General features: G+C 47.2%; 1 protein-coding gene across 1 annotated transcript in view; it reads left to right on the top strand.

Moving 5' to 3' along the window:
• NIPA1 (NIPA magnesium transporter 1) overlaps window positions 1–24,222 on the top strand; it is a 43,690-nt gene that overhangs the window by 850 nt on the left and 18,618 nt on the right. Inside the window, exon 2 of the mRNA XM_063652472.1 lies at window positions 23,293–23,340. Coding sequence (XP_063508542.1) covers window positions 23,293–23,340 — 48 coding nt within the window. The remainder of the gene's footprint in view (window positions 1–23,292; window positions 23,341–24,222) is intronic.

The following is a 24,222-nucleotide window of genomic DNA, read 5'->3' as shown; positions in this document are numbered from 1 at the left end:
CCAAAACCAAGCCCTGGACGGGTCAAGGCCACTTCCCAGGTGGATGTGCCGCAGCACCGTGCTCCATAGTGCTCTGCGGGGCACAGCTTTCTGCCGGTGTCGTTTGTGCTGGGAGGCCCCGGAGGGGACCGGTTTGCCAATGCAGGATGTGGCAGGCTGTGAAACAGTCGGTTTCCATTGCTTCCAGAGGGACTGAGAAAGTCTTGTGGTTCTTGGCCATATTCTCAGGAGAAGAATATTAAGAACTCTCTGGGAAGGATGTGGCCCCCGAGTCATGGGTTGTGAGAGAAAGTGAACTCATGTAAATAATTTACATTGCGGAATGCAGGTGAAACTTTCTCTGAGCGAGCCAGGCGTGGATTCAGAGAAGAGATAAAGGGCCCGACAGTCTCGAATGAAAATATAAAATCATGGATAGTTTAAGGAATTTAGCTTTAAAGTGAAAGCATAGCGGTCTCCCATACAATTTAATTAAATAGAATTAAATAAAACCAAGTATGATTTCCCAAGGAAGCAGATGTGTCTGTCTCTAAGGCACACACATACACACACACCGCAGCCACACTTCAGGGAGCATCTGTCCCTGTGACAGGCCCCAGGACTGGGTGAGATGGTCAACGCGCGTGACCTTATTAATAGGATGGCCTGAGAAAGCACCTCACCTCCCCAATCCACGGCCCTAGCGTAAGCATGAGGAAAACACCACACAAACCGGAGTAGAAGAACATCTTGCGGCCGGGCGCGGTGGCTGGTGCCTGTAATCCCAGCACTTTGGGAGACCGAGGCGGGCGGGTCACAAGGTCAGGAGATCTAGACCATCCTGGCTAACACGACAAAACCCCATCTGTACTAAAAATACAAAAAATTACCCCGGTGTGATGGCACGTACCTGTAGTACCAGCTACTCCAGAGGCTGAGGCAGGAGAATCTCTTGAACCCGGGAGACAGAGGTTGCAGTGAGCCGGGATCCGCCACTGCACTCAGCCTGGACGACAGAGCAAGACTCCATCTCAAAAAAGAACATCTTGCAGTACACCTGACCAGTCCTTTGTGAAGGTCATGGAATCTGAAAGCATGTCACAACCAGGAGGAGCCTAAGAATACGTGAACATCAGATGTAAGACATTAGGGAAAAACGAAGGAAAGCTGAATACGAGCTTTAGTTAGTTTTCTAAAAAGTTGAGTAAAACTGTGTTATTTCAACCCAGGTCATGTGGCTCAAAGGAATTGGTGAATAGGAAAATAAGCAACAGATCAGCCTTTTTTAAAAAACATGATAAGCTGGGTGCAGTGGCTCACGCCTGTAATCCCAGCACCTTGGGAGGCTGAGGCAGGTGGATCACCTGAGGTCAGGAGTTCGAGACCAGTCTGGCCAACATGGTGAAACCACGTCTCTACTAAAAATGCAAAAATTAGTTGGGCGTGGTGGCGGGCGCCTGTAATCCCAGCTACTCGGGAGGCTGAGGCAGGAGAATTGCTTGAACCCAGGAGGGGGAGGTTGCAGTGAGCCAAAATTGTGCCATTGCACTCCAGCCTGAGCGAGGAGAGCAAGACTGTCTTAAAAAAAAAAAAAGATAAATGCTGTTTCTTATACCTATATACTATGCTTTCATTCATTTATTTATTTTTTATTATGATGTTTTTTTGAGACGGAGTTTCGCTCTTGTTGCCCAGGCTGGAGTGCAATGGCGTGATCTCGGCTCACTGAAACCTCTGCTTCCTGGGTTCAAGTGATTCGCCTGCCACAGCCTCCCGAGTAGCTGGGATTACAGGCGCGTGCCACCACATCTGGCTAATTTTGTGTTTTTACTGGAGACGGGGTTTCATCATGTTGGCCAGGATGGTCCGGAACTCCTGACCTCAGGTGATCTGCCCACCTCAGTCTCCCAAAATGCTGGGATTACAGGTGTGAGCCACCAACACCCAGCCTATATTATGGTTTTAAATTAATCAAAGTGAACTTGTGATTTTCATTATTTATTTTAAGCCCCAGACATTGCATGGTGTTAGGCTTTAGCTCTATGACTCTTCAGAGCCTCCTGTCCAGGAGGCCATTAGCGCCTCAGTTCTACCTGGTCTGGACCCAAGGTCCTTTCCATCCCTGTGAGCCACCCATCAAGGTGAACTGAGAGACCAGCCGGTGGAGCAGAGTCACTTATGTCTGAGAGGAATTGTTTTGGGATTTGGTTAGTAAGTAGGAGAGAAAAGGAGAAGAAAACGTGTATAGGGGTTGAGCACCTCCTGCCGAAGAAGGCGAGGGAGGCATGGAGGTGTCTTACACTAGGGAACATTTCCGAGTCATGTGGCACCAAAGTATGTTACCAGTGGGGAATCCATATGGGACTGCAACAACCTCAATTCTTGCTTCCTCAGAAGAAAGAATTTGGCTGAGGGGCATAAAGCAGAAGGAGACCTAGGCAAGTTTTAGAGCAGGAATGAAAGTTTTTTTTTGGAGACGGAGTCTAGCTCTGTCACCCAGGCTGGAGTGCAGTGGCGCGATCTTGGCTCATTGCAGCCTCCGCCTCCCAGGCTCAAGCAGTTCTCCTGTCTCAGGCTCCTGAGTAGCTGGGATTACAGGTACACGCTACCATGTCCAGCTAATTTTTGTATTTTAACAGAGACGGGGTTTCACCATGTTGGCCAGGCTGGTATTGAACTCCTGACATCAGATGATCTGCCCACCTTGGCCTCCCAAAGTGGTGGGATTACAGGTCTGAGCCACCATGCCCTGTCAAAAGTTTATTTAAAAGCTTCAGAACAGGAATGAAAGGAAGTAAAGTAGACTTTGAAGAGGGCCAAGCTGGCAACTTGAGAGATCAGGGGCCTTCATTAATTGCATACTTCCCCAGTGGCCACCCAGTGCCATGGATTCAGGCTAGCTGTGTCACTCATGGTGGGAGAAGATAGACATAGAGTCTTGTTTCAGTGTCTGCTTTGATTTGTTCAACAGATACTGATGAAGCTTTTTTTGTTTTTGTTTTGTTTTTGAAACGGAGTCTCGCTCTGTCACCAGTCTCGATCTCCTGACCTTGTGATCCTCCTGCCTCGGCCTCCCAAAGTGCTTTTTTTTTTTTGTTTTGAGACGGAGTTTCACTCTTGTTGCCCAGGCCGGAGTGCAATGGTGCAATCTCAGCTCAGTGCAACCTCCACCTCCCGGGTTCAAGCGATTCTCCTGCCTCAGCCTCCGGAGTAGTTGGGTTATAGGCATGTACCACCACGCCTGGCTAATTTTGTGTTTTTAGTAGAGAAGGGTTTCTCCATATTGGTCAGGCTGGTCTCGAACTCCCAACCTCAGGTGATCCACCCGCCTTGACCTCCCAAAGTGCTAGGATTACAGGCGTGAGCCACCACGCCTGGCCTTGATGAAGCTCTTATAATGCACCAGGCATTGTGTAGGTGTTGAGAATACAGCAGTTTTAAAATCTACTCACCATAAAATCCTTTCCTACATCTGTTGCAAGCAGCAGAATTGACCAGTATGAAATGACAGAAGATGAGAGAGGAGAGGGGAGATACGCAAGCACCAGAGAGGGAAGTTCTTGCTTTAAGGGAGACCTAGCTTGACGTTCCTTCTGCTGGAAAAAGTTGCGTCTTACTGAAATTTTAAGCTTTAAAATTTTTAAAATTTTTGGATGGATTTAGGGGTAGAAATGCAGTTATGTTATATGGTTATATTGCACAGTGGTGAAGTCTGGGCTTTTAGTGTAACATCACCTGAATATAATATTTCATCTCTCCCACCCTTCCCTTCAGGTTAACCCAGCTAGCCTGAATCAGTAGCACTGGGTGGTCACTGGCGAAGTATGAAATTAATGAAGGTACTTGATCTCTCAAGTTGCCCGCTTGGCCCTCTTCCAAGTCTACTTTACCTTTCATTCCTATTCATTTGGAGTTTCCAATGTCTGTTATTCCACTCTGTATGTCTGAAAGTCAAAAACCGCATGTTCTCACTTATAAGTGGGAGCTAAACAATGAAACTTTAAATGAATTGCCAGGTGCTAGCATTTCTAGATTTGAGATTCTAGAGAGTCTCATCTTCAGGGGAGTCGAGTTCTGGTCACAGTCCTTCTACTGGGGGGTTTGAGGCATGGCTTCCTCTTTCACTTTTTTTTTTTTTTTTTTTTTTGGAGACGGAGTCTTCCTCTGTCGCCCAGGCTGGAGTGCAGTGGTGCCATCTTGGCTCACTGTAATCCTGCCTCCCAGGTTCAAGCAATTTTCCTGCCTCGGCCTCCCCAGTAGCTGTGTTTACAGGCGTCCACCACCACACCTGGCTAATTTTTGTAATTTGGGTAGAGGCAGGGTTTCACCATATTGGCCAGGCTGGTGTTGATCCACCCGCCTTTACCTCCCAAAGTGCTGGGATTACAGATGTGAGCCACCGTACCCGGCCCTCTTTCAGTTTTGGAGGAACTTTCCAAAGAATCAGCCAGACACACAGTACAAGTCCCAGTAGGCCAGGGAGCGTCCTCTACAGCATAGGCTCAGATGGGACCTCCTGCCTTCTTTGCCATGCTTTTGGATGACATAGTCCAGGGAGCATGCTACAGCATAGGCTCGGATGGGACCTCCTGCCTTCTTTGCCATGCTTTTGGATGACATAGTCCAGGGAGCATGCTCTACAGCATAGGCTCGGATGGGGCTGCCTGCAAACTTCTTTGCCATGCTTTTGGATGACATAGTCCAGGGAGCATGCTCTACATCATAGGCTCGGATGGGGCTGCCTGCAAACTTCTTTGCCATGCTTTTGGATGACATAGTCCAGGGAGCATGCTCTACAGCATAGGCTCGGATGGGACCGCCTGCCTTCTTTGCCATGCTTTTGGATGACATAGTCCAGGGAGCATGCTCTACAGCATAGGCTCGGATGGGGCTGCCTGCAAACTTCTTTGCCATGCTTTTGGATGACATAGTCCAGGGAGCATGCTCTACAGCATAGGCTCGGATGGGACCGCCTGCCTTCTTTGCCATGCTTTTGGATGACATAGTCCAGGGAGCATGCTCTACAGCATAGGCTCGAATGGGGCTGTCTGCAAACTTCTTTGCCATGCTTTTGGGTGACATGCTGTGGGAAGCAGGCAGGGAGGCAGGTGGGTCGCGTTCAGTGTCAGAGCCCCATTGAAGCAGGGCTTATGGAAGAGAAACATTCACAGGATGTGAAGACATTTGTGGAAAGCCCATGGCAACATTAGAATAGCAGTGCCATCACTCAGCAGGTGCAGCAGAGGCTGAGTGTGCCTGGGTGGGTGAGGATGGGCCCAAAGTCAGGCTGCGCAGGAGGGCTGCCATTGAGGGGTTCGCATGGCTGCCCTGGGACAGGCTTCCTGGGGACAGTCTCAGGAAAGTTGTGTGTTTAGAATTTGTTGGAGGCTTTTTTTTTTTTTTTTTTTTTTTTTTGAGACGGAGTCTCGCTCTGTTGCCCAGGCTGGAGTGCAGTGGCGTGATCTCCACTCACTGCAAGCTCCGCCTCCCAGGTTCATGCCGTTTTCCTGCCTCAGTCTTCCAAATAGCTGGGACTACAGATGCCTGCCACCACACCTGGCTAATTTTTTGTATTTTTAGTAGAGACGGGGTTTTGCCATGTTAGCCAGAATGGTCTCGATCTCCTGACCTCGTGATCTGCCTTCCTCGGCCTCCCAATGTGCTGGGCTCCCACTGTGCCCAGCCTGGAGGCTTTTAAGAATTGGGTGGAGGCCGGGCATGGTGGCTCACATTTATAATCCCAGCACTTTGGGAGGCCGAGGCAGGTGGATCACCTGAGGTCAGGTGTTTGAGACCTACTAAAAATACAGAAATTGTCCGGGTGTGGTGGTAGGCACCTGTTATCCCAGCTACTCGGGAGGCTGAGGCAGAAGAATTGCTTGAACCAGGGAGGCGGGAGTTTCAGTGAGGCTAGGTCGCGCCATTGCACTCCAACCTTGGCAACAAGAGCAAAAACTCCATCTGAAAAAACAAACAAAAAAAAGAATTGAGTTGGTAGCGGGAGGCGCAGGTTACAGTGGCCAAGATCGCACCACTGCACTCCAGCCTGGGCAACGGAGTGAGACTCCGTCTCAAAAACAAAAATCCCGGGTGCGCGGTGGCTCACGCCTATAATCACAGCACTTTGGGACACCGAGGTGGGCAGATCACCTGAGGTCAGGAGTTCAAGATCAGCCTGGCCAACATGATGAAACCCTATCTCTACAAAAATACAAAAATTAGCCGGGTGTGGTGGCACATGCCTGTAGTCCCAGCCACTTGGGAAGCTGAGGCATGAAAATTGCCTGAACCCGGGATGCAGAGGTTGCCATGAGCTGAGATCGTACCACTGCACTCCACTCCATGCCAGCCAGGCTATGGAGTGAGACTGTGTCTCAAAAAAAAAAAAAAAAAAAAGAAAAGGGAATACACGGTATTGTTGCTAAGTATAGTCATTCTGCCCTGCTATCAAACATTAGAGCTTCTTTTTTTTTATTTTTTTGAGAGGGAGTCTCGCTCCATCTCCCAGGCTGGGGTGTAGTGGCATGATCTTGGCTCACTGCAACCTCCACCTACCAGGTTCAAGGGATTCTCCTGCCGCAGCCTCCTGAGTAGCTGGGACTACAGGTGTCCGCCACCATGCCCGGCTAATTTTCCTATTTTTAGTAGACACAGGGTTTCACCATGTTGGCCAGGCTGGTCTCGAACTCCTGACCTCAAGTGTTCTGCCTGTTTTCGGCCTTCCAACTTACGTTTAAGTCTTTAGTCTATCTTGAGTTGACTTTTGTGTATGGTGACACATAGGGGTCCGGTTTTATTTTTCTGCACATGGCTATTAAGTTTTCCTAGCTACATTTATTGAAGAGTGTATCCTTTCCCCAGTGTATGTTCTTGGTGGCTTTGTTGAGGATCAATGGGAGTAAATATGTAGATTTATTTCTGGGTTCTCTATTCTGTCCCATTGGTCTATGTGTCTTTTTGTACAAATACCAGACTATTTTGGTTACTCTAGGCTTATAATTTGTTTTGAAGTCAGGAGGTGTGTTGCCTTCAGCATTGTTTTTGCTCAGGATTGCTTTGGATATTTGGGCTCTTTTTTGGCTTCATATGAATTTTTTTTTTCTATTTCCCTGAAAAATGTTGCTGTTATATTGATAGGGATTGCATTGAATCTCATAGCATTATCTGCAACAACCTAGCAACCAGGTGTCATCAACTGAAAGATGATAGCAAAAGGCAGTTCTCACACGTGCTGCAACATGGAGGACATTGTGCTGAGCGAAACAAGCCAGTCACAAATGGCAAAGCCGGTGATTCCGCTTATGTGAGGCACCCACCGCAGTGACATTCATAGAGACAGGAAGTAGAATGGTGGTTCCAGGGGTGGGGGGAGGGGAAATGGGAGTTGGTGTTTACGGGTAGAAAGCTTCAGTGTGTGAAGATGGAGTGTGGAGATGGATGGTGGTGACGGCTGCACAGCAGTGTCAGTGTACTTCACAGGACTGAGCTGAACACTTCAAAATGGTTAAGATGGTAAAGTTTATGTTATGTATATTTTACCAAAATAAAAATATCCTTTTCGGATTTTATAGACTCCTCCCTGAGAGGAGTGCTGCCTGCAGTGCAGCCACGCTGTGGAGACGTGGAGGGGAAGGGAGTTGTCTCGTTGAGAGTGGAAACTGAGATCCAGGCGTCCCATTTCGAGTCCCCAAACCTTCCGCACTCGCACTGGCTCTGGGGTGGACGTATTCTTTCTCATTGCCTTTCCTGTCATACCCACGCTCCTCACACGTGGGCACGCTCCCGCCCCTAGGTGGAGACAGAGCGAGGTTAGTTCCGCTGCTTCTGGGGACCCTCCAGACCCTGACATGAGGTCATTGCCCCTTGTGTGTCTCCCTGGTGCATGTCCTCAGCATCCCCGGCCCTCTCCTGTCCCCTGACCCTGAGGGATGATGGCCTGTTCACTCGTTTGCATTCCCCCCAATCCCAGCTCTTCCAGGGCTGTCGTGTGTCCACTGGGAGGAATGGGCTGGACACTGAGCAGAGGTGTCTAACTGGCCACGGGGAGCCACAGAGTGAGGACAGTGAACCTGAGCCTTTTATTTTATGAAAGGATTTCAGAGCTGTCTTCAGGTGCCTTGGAGCTGACCTTACTTATGTCCTACTAAGCAACAGAATCTAGAGTTACTGCCAGCGCTGATCTTTATCTGACCCTGAGAGGAGATCACTGATATAGGCATGGTGAGAAGGGTGTGAGAGTCGGGAGCCTTTGAATGGCTCGCAGCCTGTGCTTGGTTTCCTTAATGCTGTTTCCATCAGAAAAGGAGATAAAGGAGGGCTGCTGCGTACCGAAGCCCCATGGTGTCCCAGACTCATGTCATGTCGTGTTTCTGCGGTGGACTGGGCTCAGCTGGGCGACTCTCCAGCAGCTGCAAGCAGATGGTGGCCAGGGCTGGAGTCAACTCAGTGCCGGACAGGACTGGGCGGCCATGCAGATGGCATCTTCACTCGAGTCTGGGGTAGCTGGACAGCTGAGGGCTTGCTGAGCATTGCTGTCTCTGCTCTCCCTTCCTCTATCCCTGCAGCTTCTTCACACCGGGCTCCCTTGGACCCCCTTCCAGCATCGCTGGTCTCTGGGAAGCCAGACCCCTTCCGTGGTGTGTGGCTTTCCCTTGGCAAAGCCTCCTAAGGACCACGGTGGAAGCTTGGTGGATCCTTGTAGTGCTGCTTCTGCCACATCTCTTGGCTTGCTCAGGCTGCTCAAGTGCAGTGTGGGAGGGGATGTATAAGGATGTGAATCCCAGGGGCAAGATACAGAAGAGGAGGTTCAGATTTGCAGAGATCCTAACACATGCCTGGTCACACAACTGGTGGTGCCGGAATATGAACACAGCTGGGGCTGATTTTGGTATTGTTCTCTTACCCTGCCCCCTGTAGGGTGGTTAGGGGGAAGATAGATAAATCCACCTACAGAAAAGGCATTTTTTTTTTAGACAGGGTCTTTTTCTGTCGCCAGGCTGGAGTACATTGGCGTGATCTTGGCTCACTGCAGCTTCGACCTCCTGGGCTCAAGTGATCCTCCCACCCCAGCCTCCCAAGTAGCACCACCTCTGCATCTGGCTAATTTTTGTATTTTTTTTTTATTTTAGAGACAAGATCTTGCTATGTTGCCCAGGCTGGTCTTGAACTCCTGGGGCCCAAGTGGTCCTCCACCTCAGCCTCCCAAAGTGCTGGGATTACATGTGTGAGCCACCATGCATGGCCCCAGATAAGGCTTTTCTAGGCGGGACTTAACTCTTTATTTAGAAAAAGCAGGTACTTTGATGCTGGGCAAACAGAAATTCATTTTCATTTTCTTATGATAGAAGCAGAAAGACATCACCAATGTAAATTTCTACATGAAACCAATAATCCTTGGTCTTACTGAATTGCTGTTGGACAGAATATATTTTGCCCTCAAAAATATTTATACTATAAATATAATTTATATTTATATTTTCAGTTCTTTTTTTTTCTTTTTTCTTTTTTTTAGAGATAGGATCTTGTTATGTTGATCAGGCTGGTCTCCCACTCCCGGCCTCAAGTGATCCTCCCATCTTAGCCTTCCAAACTATTAGGATTCCAGGCATGAGCCACTACACCCAGCTATTTTCAGTTCTTTAATTAAACCCTTAATGAATACCAATTCCTTTTTTCTTTTAACCATGAGGGACTGGAAAAGATCACTTTCAGAAAGGAAATGTTCAGTCTCACGCTCCTACTCTGCAGCCAGGAGCCTGTGAATGTAAACGGTCCCTTTTAGATGTTGCCAGGGCTGGTCTGAGAGGCCATGTCGCCGACCCATGCAGGGACAGGGTTGCCTGACTCGTGCCCAGCCAGGGCTCTTTACTGTGATATAACTATTCAGCAGAGTATATCTTGAGTTTCCAGAACCTAGGCTTAGTCATGTTTTTAAAAAGCATTTTTTCCTGATTGTAGAATACATAGTCATTGTTTAAAATCTGGAAAGTACAGAAAATGGTGGTTCGGAAAGTGGAACTTATTCATCTCTCCACCTGGAGATGGCTGCTATTACAATTGAGGTTTCTTTCTTTCTTTTTTTTTTTTTTAGACAAAGTCTCGCTCTGTCACCCAGGCTGGAGTGCAGCGGTGCGATCTCAGCTCACTGCAACCTCCGCCTCCCAGGTTCAAGCGATTCTTGTGCCTCAGCCTCCCGAGTAGCTGGGATTACATGTGCACACCACCATGCCCGGCTAATATATTTGGGTTTTTTGTTTTTTGTTTTTTTGGACGGAGTCTTGCTCTGTCGCCCAGGCTGGAGTGCAATGGCATGATCTCTGCTCACTGCAAGCTCTGTCTCCCGGGTTCACACCATTCTCCTGCCTCAGCCTCCCAAGTAGCTGGGGCTACAGGCGCCCATCATCACGCCCGGCTAATTTGTTTTTGTACATTTAGTAGAGACGGGGTTTCACCATGTTAGCCAGGATGGTCTCGATCTCCTGACCTCATGATCCACCTGCCTCGGACTCCCAAAGTGCTGGGATTACAGGCGTGAGCCACCGTGCCTGGCATTTTTTTTTTTTTTTGAGATGGGGTTTTGCTCATTTCCCAGGCCGGAGTGCAATGGTGCAATCTCGGCTCACCGCAACTTCCACCTCCCGTTCAAGCAATTCTCCCGCCTCAGCCTCCCAAGTAGCTGGGATTACAGGCATGCACCACCACGCCCAGCTAATTATGTATTTTTAGTAGAGATGGGTTTTCACTATATTGGCTAGGCTGGTCTTGAACTCCTGACCTCAAGTGATCCGCCCACCTCGGCCTCCCAAAGTACTGGGATTACAGGCGTGAGCCACCACTCCTGGCCATGTATTTCTTTCTAGTCACATTCAGTAATTATATTTCAAAACTGATTTTTTTTTTTTTTTTGAGACGGAGTCTTGCTCTGTTCCCCAGGCTGGAGTGCAGTGGCACAGTCCGGGCTCACTGCAAGCTCCGCCTCCTGGGTTCATGCCATTGTCCTGCCTCAGCCTCCCCAGCAGCTGGGACCACAGGCACCTGCCACCATGCCCGGCTAATTTCTTTTTATATTTTTAGTAGAGACGGGGTTTCACCATGTTAGCCTCAATCTCCTCACCTTGTGATCCACCCGCCTCGGCCTCCCAAAGTGCTGGGATTACAGGCGTGAGCCACCGCGCCTGGCCTCAAAACTGATTCTTAATGAAAAAATCCTATGCACAAAACATATGTTAACACCACCTATCAGATATTCTAAGAAACATATATGCTAAAAATCTTTTTTTTTTTTTTGGAGACAGAGTCTCGCTCTGTCGCCCAGGCTGGAGTGCAGTGGCACGATCTCCGCTCACTGCAAGCTCCGCCTCCCAGGTTCACACCATTCTCCTGCCTCAGCCTCCCGAGTAGCTGGGACTACAGGCGCCCGCCACCATGCCCGGCTAATTTTTTGTATTTTAAGTAGAGACGGGGTTTCACCGTGTTAGCCAGGATTGTCTCGATCTCCTGACTTTGTGATCTGCCAGCCTCGGCCTCCCTAAGTGCTGGGATTACAGGCATGAACCACTGCGCCTGGCCTATCCTAAAAATCTTTAAAAAAAAAAAACTGGCGGGGTGCGCTGGCTCACGTCTGTAATCCCATCACTTTGGGAGGCCGAGGCGGGCGGATCACGAGGTCAGGAGATCGAGATCATCCTGGCCAACACAGTGAATCCCCGTCTCTACTAAAGATACAAAAAATTGGTCGGGCGCCTGTAGTCCCAGCTACTCAGGAGGCTGAGGCAGGAGAATGGCGTGAACCCGGGAGGCGGAGCTTGCAGTGAGCCGAGATCACGCCACTGCACTCCAGCCTGGGCGACGGAGCGAGACTCCGTCTCAAAAAAAAAAAAAAAAAAAAAAACCCAACCTCTTTATTGTGGTAAATATCAAATATGTTCAAAGTAGAGGAAGTAGTTAATGAATCCCATGTACCTATCACCCTTGGTTAACAATGATCATTTTTCACCCATACACTGTGGGTGGCAATGTAAATTAGTTCAACCCCTGTGAAAACAGGATGGAGATTTTTCAAAGAACTAAAAATAGATCTACCATTTAACCCAGCAGTCCCAGTACTGGGTGTCTACTCAAAGGAAAATAAATAGTTTTATCAAAAAGACGCATGCACTTGTATGTTTACTGTGGCACTATTCATAATAGCAGTGTCATGGAATTAACCAAAAGTGTCCATCGACAGTTGACCAGATAAAGAAAATGTGACACATATACACATGTGGAATACTATGCAGCCATAAAAAGAACAAGATCATGTCCTTCACAGCAACATGAATGGAGCTGGAGGCCATTATCCTAACTCACAGAAAATCAAATACCACATGTTCTTACTTATATGTGGGAGCTAAACACATAGACATAAAGATGAATATAATAGTTTGTAATCCCAGTAATCTGCCGAGGTGAGCAGATCAGTTCAGCCCAGGAGTTCAAGACCAGCCTGGGCAACATGGCAAAACCTCATCTCTACAAAAAATACAAAAATTGGCCGGCTGGCACAGTGGCTCACACCTGTAATCCCAGCACGTTGGGAGGCCGAGGCAGGCAGATCACGAGGTCAGGAGATCGAGACCATCCTGGCTAACACAGTGAAACCCCGTCTTTACTAAAAATACAAAAAATTAGCCGGGCATGGTGGTGGGTGCCTGTAGTCCCAGCTACTCGGGAGGCTGAGGCAGGAAAATGGCGTGAACCCGGGAGGCGGAGCTTGCAGTGAGCCGAGATCGCACCATTGCACTCCAGCCTGGATGACAGAGCAAGATTCTGTCTCAAAAAATTAGGCGAGTGTGGTGGTGCACCCATAGTCTCAGTTACTGGGGAGGCTGAGATAGGAGGATGGCTTGAACCCAGGAGGTTGAGGTTTCAGGGAGCCAAGGTCGCACCACTGCACTCCAGCCTGGGAGACAGCATGAGACCCTGTCTCAAAAAAAAAAAAAAGAAAAGAAAAGATGATGTAATAGACACTGGGGACTGCTAGAGGGGGTGGGTAGAAGACTGGGGTGAGGGTTGAAAAAGTACCTGTTGGGTACCATGTGCACTATTTGGGTGATGAGTTCACTAGAAGCCCAAACCCCAGCATTGCACAATATACGCAAAGAACAAACCTGCACATGGTCCCCTGAATTACTCAACCACAACAACAACAACAAATCATCCTTCCTTGGCAATTTCGCTTTATCTATACTGCAGTACCAACCCCACACACACCCGTGTAGGATTTTTTTTGAAATAGATCCCAAGCAAATTACCATTTCATCTGCATATTTCAACGAGTCTTTCTTTGTTAAACATAATCGTAATACCTTTATTGCACCAAAAAATTAAGAATAATTTTTTAATGTTCTCACATGTCTGGTTGGTGTTTAAATTTCTGTGATTATCTTACAAGTTTTGCCCAGTTCATCTTTGAGAATCAGGATGCAGTTAAGACCTACACGTTGGGTGGTACAGCTCTTTATCATGTAATTTAAAAAATGAGGCAGTGGGCTGGGCATGGTGGCTCACACCTATAATTCCAGTACTTTGGGAGGCTGAGGTGAGTGGATCACCTGAGGTCAGGAGTTCGAGACCAGCCTGACCAACATGGTGAAACCCCGTCTCTACTAAAAATACAAAATTGGCGCCGGGCGCTGTGGCTCATGCCTGCAATCCCAGCATTTTGGGAGGCCGAGGTGGGCATATCACAAGGTCAGGAGATTGAGACCATCCTGGCTAACACGGTAAAACCCCATCTCTACTAAAAATACAAAAAAATTTTAGCCGGACGTGGTGGTGGGCACCTGTAGTCCCAGCTGCTTGGGAGGCTGAGGCAGGAGAATGGCGTGAACCTGGGAGGCGGAGCTTGCAGTGAGCTGAGATCACGCCACTGCACTCCAGCCTGGGCAACAGTCGAGACTCCGTCTCAAAAAAAACCAGAAAAAAACAAAAACAAAAAACAAAATTAGCCTGGTGTGATGTCGCATGCCTGTAGTCCCAGCTACTCGGGAGGCTGAGGTTGCGGGGAGCCAAGATCACGCCACTGCACTCCAGTTTGGGTGACAAGAGTAAAACTCCAGCTCAAGAAAAAAAAAAAAAAGAGACAGCATGCACTGAGCCCACCCCATGTGTGCCAGTTTATGTCCTGTGGTTGTGTTCAGTCTGTCGTGAGCTTGTCCCCGTTAGATGTTCTTTGCAAACATATTCAGGGCTGCGTGAATGTTACCATTCTACTTTTACAGGGCATGGACATTTCCAGTTCCTTACCAGTACACATGACTGAGAGCTCATTATCCTAGATTTTTCTGTTCACATCAGCAGAGCACACTAGTACAGGTATAATACCTGACATCTACCTGTCATGTATCAAGGAGTCGGCCAGCGTGGCTTCTCAGCCCTCAGGGAGCTTGGGGGCAGTGTTGATCCCTGTGGTGGGGGAAAGGATGAGAGAAATTGCCTCTAGTTAAGGCAGAGAGGAAGAGGGTGCTCTGTAGGGGCAGACAACACGTCTAGTGACTTTTTTTTTTTTTTTTTTTGAGAGACAGAGTCTTGCTCTGTCACCGAGGCTGGAGTGCAGTGGCATGATCTCGGCTCACTGCAACTTCCACCTCCCGGGGTTCAAGCAATTCTCCTGCCTCAGCCTCCCGAGTAGCTAGGACTACAGGCACCCGCCACCACACCCGGCTAATTTTTGTATTTTTAGTAGAGACGGGGTTTCACCATATTGGCCAGGCTGGTCTCGAACTTCTGACCTTGCGATCCCTATGCCTCAGCGTCCCAAAGTGTTAGGATTACAGGCGTGAGCCACTGTGCCTGGCTGTGACTTTTTATGTGTTTGTATTCACTGAGGACTGTGTACACTGATGATTCTCAGTAAATATTTGATAGATGGAACAAAGAAATAGAATACAGATACTGCACTGAGCTTCCCTGGAGGGAAGATGGAGAGGAAGAAGCATGTGTTAATATGTGCTGTACTCTTAATTTCCATTTGAAACAGGGAATGATATTTCCCATAGAAACTGCAAGAAACTTTATTACAGTGGTTAGTTGTATTAGGGTCAGTATTGTGTGGGCTAACCCAGAAATTTAACTTTTTAAATTAAAAAAATTAAGGGTCGGGCACAGTGGCTCACGGCTGTAATCCCAGCACTTTGGGAGGCCGAGGCAGGCAGATCACGAGGTCAGGAGTTCAAGACCAGCCTGACCAACATGGTGAAACCCTGTCTCTACTAAAAATACAAAAATTAGCCGGGCGTGGTGGCACATGCCTGTAATCACAGCTACTTGGGAGGCTAAGACAGGAAAATCGCTTGAACCCGGGAGGTGGAGGTTGTGGTGAGCCGAGATCATGCCACTGCACTTCAGCCTGGGCGACAGAGTGAGACTCTGTCTCAAAAAAAAAAAAAAAAAATTTAAACCACTTTATTGGGGTATGATTAATATAAAAAAAGCTGTGCATGTTTAAGGTACACACCACCATGAGTGCACGCATAAGTGTGCTACCTGTGAAATCCTCACCACCAAGAAATTTAACTGTTTTTTATCAGCTATTTCTTTTTTAAGTATTGGGGTATAATTACATAGAACAAGCTGCACAGATCTTAAAGGTACAGTTTGATGATTTTGACAAATGAATATGCCTGTGTAACCAACAGCCCAGTGAAGAAATTGATTGTTGCTGTCACCCTAGAAAGTTCCCTGGTGCCCCATCCCCCATACCAAGCTGCCTACTCTTCTGGTGCCCATCTGCATAGGTTGAATTAATTTTACCTGTTCCCATGCTTCATATAAATGGAATCATATAGTATGTATTCTCTTACGTCTGCTTTTTTTGCTGGACATAGTTTGAAGATTCATTGTGATGTGGCTATCAGTAATATGTTCCTTATTATTGCTGAGTAGTGTTGTGTCGTTTGAGTATACCAGTTTTCATATCCATTCTCCTATTGGTGAACTTTTTTTTTTTGGGGTGGGTGGTGACAGACTCTTGCTCTGTTGCCCATGCTGGAGTGCAGTGGTACGATCTTGGCTCACCGTAACCTCTGCCTACCGGATTCAAGCAATTCTCCTGCCTCAGCCTCTCCAGTAGCTGGGATTATAGGCAGCCGTCACCATGCCTGGCTAAGTTTTGTATTTTTAGTAGAGATGGGATTTGACTATGTTGGCCAGGCTGGTCTCAAACTCCTGACCGCAGGTGATCCACTCACCTCAGCCTCCCAAAGTGCTGGGATTATAGGCATGAGCCACCACACCTGGCTGGGTTCTACCCTATTATTGACTGGTAAGAGTGTGTGTGTGTGTGTATATGTATGTATTATGTATGTATATATATACACATATATACACATATATTAATCATATAGATATATGTTATATATCTAATCTGGATACAAGTTTTTGTCAGATATAGGGATTCGAAATATTTTCTCTGTGGCTTGCCTTTTCATTTTCTTAAAAGTGCCTTTTTTTTTTTTTTTTTTTTTTTTTGAGACGGAGTCTCACTCTGTTGCGTAGGCCAGAGTGCAGTGGTGCGATCTTGGCTCACTGCAACCTCTGCCCCCCTGGTTCAAGTGATTCTCCAGCCTCAGCCTCCTGAGTAGCTGGGATTACAGGCACCTGCTACTGGGCCTGGCTATTTTTTTTTTTTTTTTTTTTTTTTTTTGAGACAGAGTCTCACTCTGTCGCCCAGGCTGGAGTGTAGTGGTGTGATCTCGGCTTACTGCAGACTCTGCCTCCCAAGTTCATGCCATTCTCCTGCCTCAGCCTCCCGAGTAGCTGGGACTACAGGCGCCTGCCACCACGCCCGGCTAATTTTTTGTATTTTTAGTAGAGACGGGGTTTCACCGTGTTAGCCAGGATGGTCTCGATCTCCTGACCTCATGATCCACCCGCCCCGGCCTCCCAAAGTGCTAGGATTACAGTCATGAGCCACTGCACCTGGCCTAAAAGTTCCTCCTGAAGAGCACGAATGTTTAGTTTTGTTGAAGTCTAATTTGTCTGTTTTTTTCCTATCTGGTTGGTGCTTTTGATTTCTGCCTGAGAAATCTTTGTCTCTCCTCAGGTCACAATGGCATCTTCTTGTGTGTTCTTAGAGCTTCACAGCTTTAGTGTTTACCGTTAGGTCCGTAAGCCACGTTGAGTTACAGCATGGTCTGAGGCATGAATTAAACTTCAGCGTTTTCTCTACAACATCCAGTTGGTCCAGCACCATTTGTTGAGGAGACTTTTCCATTGAATTGTACCGGTGCTTCATTCAGTCTGTGATCTGGCTGTACATGTATGGACCGATTTCTGAACTCTATTCCGTTGTGTTTGTCTATCCTTATGCCAGTACCATACTGTCTTGATTATATAGTTTTATAGTAAATTTTTATTTTTTTTAAGACGGAGTCCGCTCTGTCGCCCAGGCTGGAGTGCAGTGGCGCAATCTTGGCTCACTGCAAGCTCCGCCTCCTGGGTTCACGCCATTCTCCTGCCTCAGCCTCCCGAGTGAGTAGCTGGGACTACAGGCACCTGCCACCATGCCCGGCTAATTTTTTGCATTTTTAGTAGAGACGGGATTTCACTGTGTTAGCCAGGATGGTCTCAATCTCCTGACCTCGTGATCCTCCTGCCTCAGCCTCCCAAAGTGCTGAGATTACAGGCGTGAGCCACCATGCCCAGCCTATAGTAAATCTTAAAATTAGATAGTGTATGTCATAAAACTTTGTTTTTTTCCATAATTGCCAAACTATTTCTTAGGAAACATAAGTTCTGCATATCTAATAACCAACAGGCAAAAGAACTTCAAATATTAAATCCATGAGTTAAGTTGGTACACAGCAGTGCTTAGTTAATGTCTCAGAAGGCAGTTAATGCCTTCATCTGGCTGTGCTGGTGTCAGGAAAGAATATTTATTTATTCTTAGTCCTTCTTAGAGAACTCTGTAGGACCGGGCGCGGTGGCTCACGCCTGTAATCCTAGCACTTTGGGAGGCCGAGGCGAGCGGATCACCTGAGGTCAGGAGTACAAGACCATCCTGGCTAACATGGTGAAACCCCGTCTCTACTAAAAATACAAAAATTAGCTGGGTGTGGTGGCGCAGCCTGTGATGCCAGCTACTCAGGAGGCTGAGGCAGGACAACTGTTTGAACCAAGGAGTCAGAGGTTGCAGTGAGCAGAGATCACGCCAGTGCACTCCAGCCTGGGCAAGAGAGTGAGACTGTCTCAAAAAGAAAAAGAAAAAGAGAACTCTGTAAAAACTATGTTACATCTTTTTTATACATTAATTTACAAAGAACTAGTTATCCACTCTTGCTTGGCTTTTATCAGCAACTTCTGTTGTTGATGTTAGGGGCACACATAAGTGGAAGCAATCTTTTTGTGGAATAATTAGAAGGTAAATACATTGGATCCCCATCTATATTTTTATACTATAAAGCTGTATTTTATTTTTTTTACTTATTTATTTATTTATTTATTTATTTTGAGATGGAGTCTCACTCTGTTGCCCAGGCTGGAGTGCAGTTGTGTGATCTCAGCTCACTGCAAGCTCCGCCTTCTGGGTTCACACCATCCTCCTGCCTCAGCCTCCCGGGTAGCTGGGACTACAGGCGCCCACCACTATGCCCAGCTAATTTTTTGTATTTTTAGTAGAGATGGGGTTTCACCATATTGGTCAGGATGGTCTTGTACTCCTGACCTCGTGATCCGCCCGCCTCAGCCTCCCAAAGTGCTGGAATTACAGGCGTGAGCCACCGCACCCGGCCTAAAGCTGTATTTTAAGGACATTTCCGACACATTTATAACTAAATGGAAGGTCTAAAGCCACATGCCCCTGGTTGGACAGCATCACTGTCAGTTGATACTGTCATCCTGACAAGGCTCTTTTGTGTTTGCACAAATACTTCTTTGTTTTATAGTTTAGCTGTTATAAACAGCTATGCAACTCTCAGCACCCAGGGTTTCTAATGAGAGGAAAACCAATGGAACTTAGCGATCATGTCCTCTGCAGCCCACACCTAGGAGTGGGGGAGGAGGCGTGAGTGTGGCAAGACAAACAGCATCCTCTGCATCCTTCAGTGCTGCAGCTCCCTGTTCTTTCTGAGGCCGGAGGACCTGCAGATTAATAGAGGACCATCATCAGCTGGGAAGAGGAGAAGCTTGGGCATAGATACCTACTGAGAGTGCTGGCTAATGAGCTTTTGGAACAACAGTGCTTAGGGGCAGCAATGCTTAGGGTGAAACTGTGAAGAAACCCAGTTGTTTTAGATATCCTCACAGATATCTGTATGACAGGGGCCAAGGGCTAACATGGAATGCAGGCTCCTAGGAGCTCTTGGCTGAAGAAGGAGGAGGGAGAATGGAGCAGCCAGCTCAGTGAGGAAGCTGGGCACACAGCCATGCACTTCCTTCAGGGCAGAACAGAGGGGACACTCCTGGACCGAGGCTCTCAGGGACCATGTGCAGGAGCTTCACTTTTGTTTATGGGTAGGGGTATGGGACAGGTACCTGGGTGGAGAAAAACCTGACTTGCTTAATGTCTGTGGATGCAGAAAAATTTTGCCTATTACTGGTTTAAAAGGTGAGGGTGACCTGAACACCTTTTGATTTGTGCAAATCCAGACTCTTGATGGAGAGTACAAGTTGCAGGGCCTGAAATGCTTGGAACTGATCTGGACCCTTTGGGAAAAGAACAAAAACCATTTTGTTCACTTTGCCATTCCTGTGTACCTGGTATTCCAGGTTCCTCCTCATTTTGTGACTTTTGACATTTTATAAACTGCCAAAAACATATACTATGTGATGATCAATGTTGGGATAACCATAGCAGTGAACAGGGGGAGCCTATGGGCCTCATTGCACTGGTCACTGTCATCCTTGGACCAGCTTTCACTGTAGGAGGGTCACACAGTCCAGCTGCTGTAGCAGGAATCCCATGACTTCACAAAACGTCCTGACCAAACTATGTTCATTACAATAAAAGGACAGCTGGGTGTGGTGGCTCATGCCTGTAATCCCAGCTACTTGGGAGGCTGAGGCAGGAGAATCACTTGAACCTGGGAGATGGAGGTTGCAGTGAACTGAGAGACCATGCCACTACACCCCAGCCTGGGCAACAGAGTGAGACCCTGTCTCAAAAAGAAAAAAAAATCTAAAAACCCAATAAAAACAAAATCAAAAGTTGGTTCTTTGAAAAGAACAATGAAATTGACAAAACTTTAGCTAGACTGACCAAGCAAAAAAGAAGAATCAAATTACTAAAATCAGGAATTAAAAAGGAGATATTTTCTATATGCCCTTAGGATAATTTCCACAGAGTTTAAATTCACTTTTGTGTGTGTGTGTGTGATGGAGTCAGTCTCTGTTGCCCAGGCTGGAGTGCAGTGGCACAATCTCGGCTCACTGCAAGCTCTGCCTTCCAGGTTCATGCCATTTTCCTTCCTCAGCCTCCCAAGTAGCTGGGACTACAGGCGCCCACCACCATGCCCAGCTAATTTTTTTTTGTATTTTTTTTAGTAGAGACGGGGTTTCACTGTGTTAGCCAGGATGGTCTTGGTCTCCTGACCTTGTGATCCACCCACTTCAGCCTCCCAAAGTGCTGGGATTACAGGAGTGAGCCACTACACCCAGCCCACTTTTTTAAGTACTTTATTTATTAGTTATGGTGGTTTTGTTGGGAAACTGGTCCACAGACTTTTCACACTAGTATTCTGGACCTGATGACCTTTCACTCAAGTATTCGGCATGCATTTTGGGATAGCCACTTTGATTAGCACATTTAGAAATCTAACATTGATTCTGTATTAATAGCTGACTCTCCTGCAGTGCCCACCATGGGACATTCTTAAGCTTCGCTAAACTTTCTGCTTCATAGGACACCCTGGGTCCTGTTTGTATTAGATACACTGAGAGGGACACCAGGCAGGAGCCCCAGTGGTGCCAGGCTGTCTTCTCCAGTGGAGCCTGGCAGCAGAGGCAGGGCATGGCTCAGAGCTGGGAGACAGCCACAGCAGGCAGGTGGCACAACTGGTGCTGGGGACTTTGACCACTTGGCTAAGCCAGTGTCCATCAGGCTTTTCTATAAAAATAACTTTTTCTGTTCATAATTAATAAGAAAAACCCATGGAGGTGACTCAGTAAATTTTCATTCACTTGTTTTAGTATCCATTAATGATTCTTGCCTAAATCAGTTTTTACTGTGATGTGATCAAATAGCAATATTCTTTTCTTTTCTTTTCTTTTTTTTTTTTTTTTTTGAGACAAGGTCTCACTCTATCACCCAGGCTGGAATGAAGTGGCATGATTATGGCTAACTGCAGCCTCATCCTCCTGGGCTCAAGCGATTCTTCTGTCTCAGCCTCTTGAATAGCTGGGACCACAGGCATGCACCACCACACCCAGCTAATTTTTAAATTTTTTGTAGAGATAGAGTCTTGCTATGTTGCCCAGGCTGACCTTGAACTCCTAGGCTCAAGTGATCATCCTGCCTCAGCCTCCCAAAATGCTGGCATTACAGGTGTGAGCCGCCGGGCCCAGCCCCCATTTCATTTTGTAGGTACTTTTTGTAATACTTGTAGCTCTACTGCTCCATTAAGCAGGCTAGCAGGCTATGTGTCTTATACCAAATTGTGGTTTTACTACTGAGAATAAAAACAATTAGAATTAGTTACTGCAGCTGGGCACGGTGATTCACTCCTGTAATCACAGCACTTTGGGAGGCCGAGGTGGGTGGATCACTTGAGGCCAGGAATTGAAGACCAGCCTGGCCAATATAGCAAAACCCCGTCTCTACTAAAAATATAAAAATTAGCTGCACGTGGTGGTGCACGCCTGTAATCCCAGCTACCTAGGAGGCTGAAGCATGAGAGTCGCTTGAACCCAGGAGGCAGAGGTTGTAGTGAGCCGAGATCATGCTACTGCACTCTAGCCTCAGCGACAGAGTGAGACTCCATCTCAAAAAAAGAAAAAAGAATTCATTACTGTAATCTGCAGTTAACAACAAAAAATCTCCTCAAAAAATGCTTAGCAGGCCAGGCGTGGTGCACGCCTGTAATCGCAGCACTTTGGGAGGCTGAGGCAGGTGGATCACCTGAGGTCAGGAGTTCGAGACCAGCCTGACCAATTTGGTGAAACCCCATCTCTACTAAAAATACAAAAATTAGCCAGGCATGGTGGCATGCTCCGGTAGTCTCAGCTACTCGAGAGGCTGAGACAGGAGAATTGTTTGAACCCGGGAAGTGGAGGTTTCAGTGAATCAACATTGTGCCAGTGCACTCCAGCCTGGGTGACAGAGTGAGACTCCATCTCAAAAGAAAAAAAAAAAAGGCCAGGCGTGGTGGCTCACACCTGTAATCCCAGCACTTTGGGAGGCCGAGGTGGGCAGATCACCTGAGATCGGGAGTTCGAGATCAGCCTGACCAACATGGAGAAACCCCGTCTCTACTAAAAAAAAATACAAAATTAGCCGGGCATGGTGGCACATGTCTGTAATCCCAGCTACTAGGGAGGGTGAGGCAGGAGAATCGCTTGAACCCGGGAGACGGAGGTTGCGGTGAGCCGACATCGTGCCATTGCACTCCAGCCTGGGCAACAAGAGTGAAACTCTGCCTCAAAAAAAAAAGTGCTTAGCGTTTTGCCATATCTGAAGGACAAACCTGTCTCAAAGGTTGGGAGACCTCTCACCATACACACATATCAAGAGGCAGGGGGAGGGAGGAAGGTGTTGGGGCTCCGCCTGCCCTGCGTGGGATGGGTGGGGTAACCTGAGAGGATGCTGGCAAGTCTCAGGTCAAATGTCAGAGCATCAGGTGAGTGTAAGGATGTGGTGCCCACATGGCTGAAAGAAGAATCAGAAGAGTTATAAATAATGAAAATTGAGTGACTTGTTTAAGCAGGAAGTCAAACCCTATGATAATAAAATTCTTATATAAATGGACTACAGTAAATTCATGAGAGAGTTGGACTTTAAAGACTCAAACCCTTTTGAGATAAAAATAAAACTCCATTGAAGGAATGTCTGTCTTTGTGGTAGCTTGTTGGGTGAAAGAAAACTGATGTATAAAGATTTCATTTCCTTATTTGGGTCAGCCTGTGTTGGTTGCAAAAAATATCTTGACTTTGCCACTTTCGGTGGTCTCTAATGCTGCCATTTATAGATGAAAGATTCTCTTTAGGGTGAATAAACAGTATGACATTCATTCTTTTCAACTTCAGTTTTCATGTCAAAAGTTTCTCGCTTGTAAACCTCTTCCTGATATATGTAGCTGGTAAACCCACTTTCCTGACATTTTTTATCTCATTCTTTTATAGGTACTTCCTATTTAACAGACATTGTGTGGTGGGCTGGCACAATCGCAAGTAAGTAGCCTGTGTGGCGAAGTCTGGTCTTTTCCTTTCTTAGAATCCATCACTGGTCTGGGCAGGGCTGGAGCGACTGGGCTAGGGTGGCTCTGTTCTTTGGAAGAGGGTGTCACGTGGCCTCTCCCCAGGCCCTAAGCATGCCTTTCAGTTCAGATGTCCCTGCCTCCCCAGGGCACTCTCCCTGCTCCCCTTCCTCCCAGGATGAGAGTGCAGAAGGACAAGTTAGGAGCTCGTGGAGGCCCCTGTAGCCCACGATTAGCCGTGAATTCAGTCCAGGCTGATCTGTCCTGGGCCCGAAGAAATTAAAACAGCTCCTGCTTACTCATGTAGTCGGGCTGTTGGCATTTGGTGAAATTCCATGTTAGGCTGCCTTGTTTTTCTCAACACAGTTGGTTTAACAGAAAGTTTCATGACTCAAAGATCAGGTCATGTGCTATAATGTAAAGATAAATAATATTAGAGTTCAGAACTCTAAATGTATTATAAAGGACAACTGTCTTTGAAATTCAGAAATATTATGTTTGGCCAGGCATGGTGGCTCACGCCTGTAATCCCAGCACTTTGGGAGGCTGAGACAGGTGGATTGTTTGAGCCCAGGAGTTTGAGACCAGCCTGGGAAACATGGCAAAACTCTGTCTGTACAAAAACAAAAATTACCTGGGCTTGGTGGTATGCACCTGTTTTCAAAGCTCTTTGGAGGCTGAGGTGAGAGGATTGCTTGAGCCTGGGAGGTGGAGGCTGCAGTGAGCCAAGATCACGCCAGTGCACTCCAGCCTGGGTGACAGAGCGAGACTCTGTCTCAAAAGAAAAAAAAGAAACATCATGTACTTTGTTTGTCACATTTGTCTTTTAATACGACATTACGTGGCAATACCAATT

Source organism: Pongo pygmaeus, chromosome 16 (genome assembly GCF_028885625.2).
Source record: "Pongo pygmaeus isolate AG05252 chromosome 16, NHGRI_mPonPyg2-v2.0_pri, whole genome shotgun sequence".
Classification (NCBI taxonomy): Eukaryota; Metazoa; Chordata; class Mammalia; order Primates; family Hominidae; genus Pongo; species Pongo pygmaeus.
Note: the sequence above shows the minus strand (reverse complement) of the source record. Positions and strands in the feature narration are given on the sequence as shown.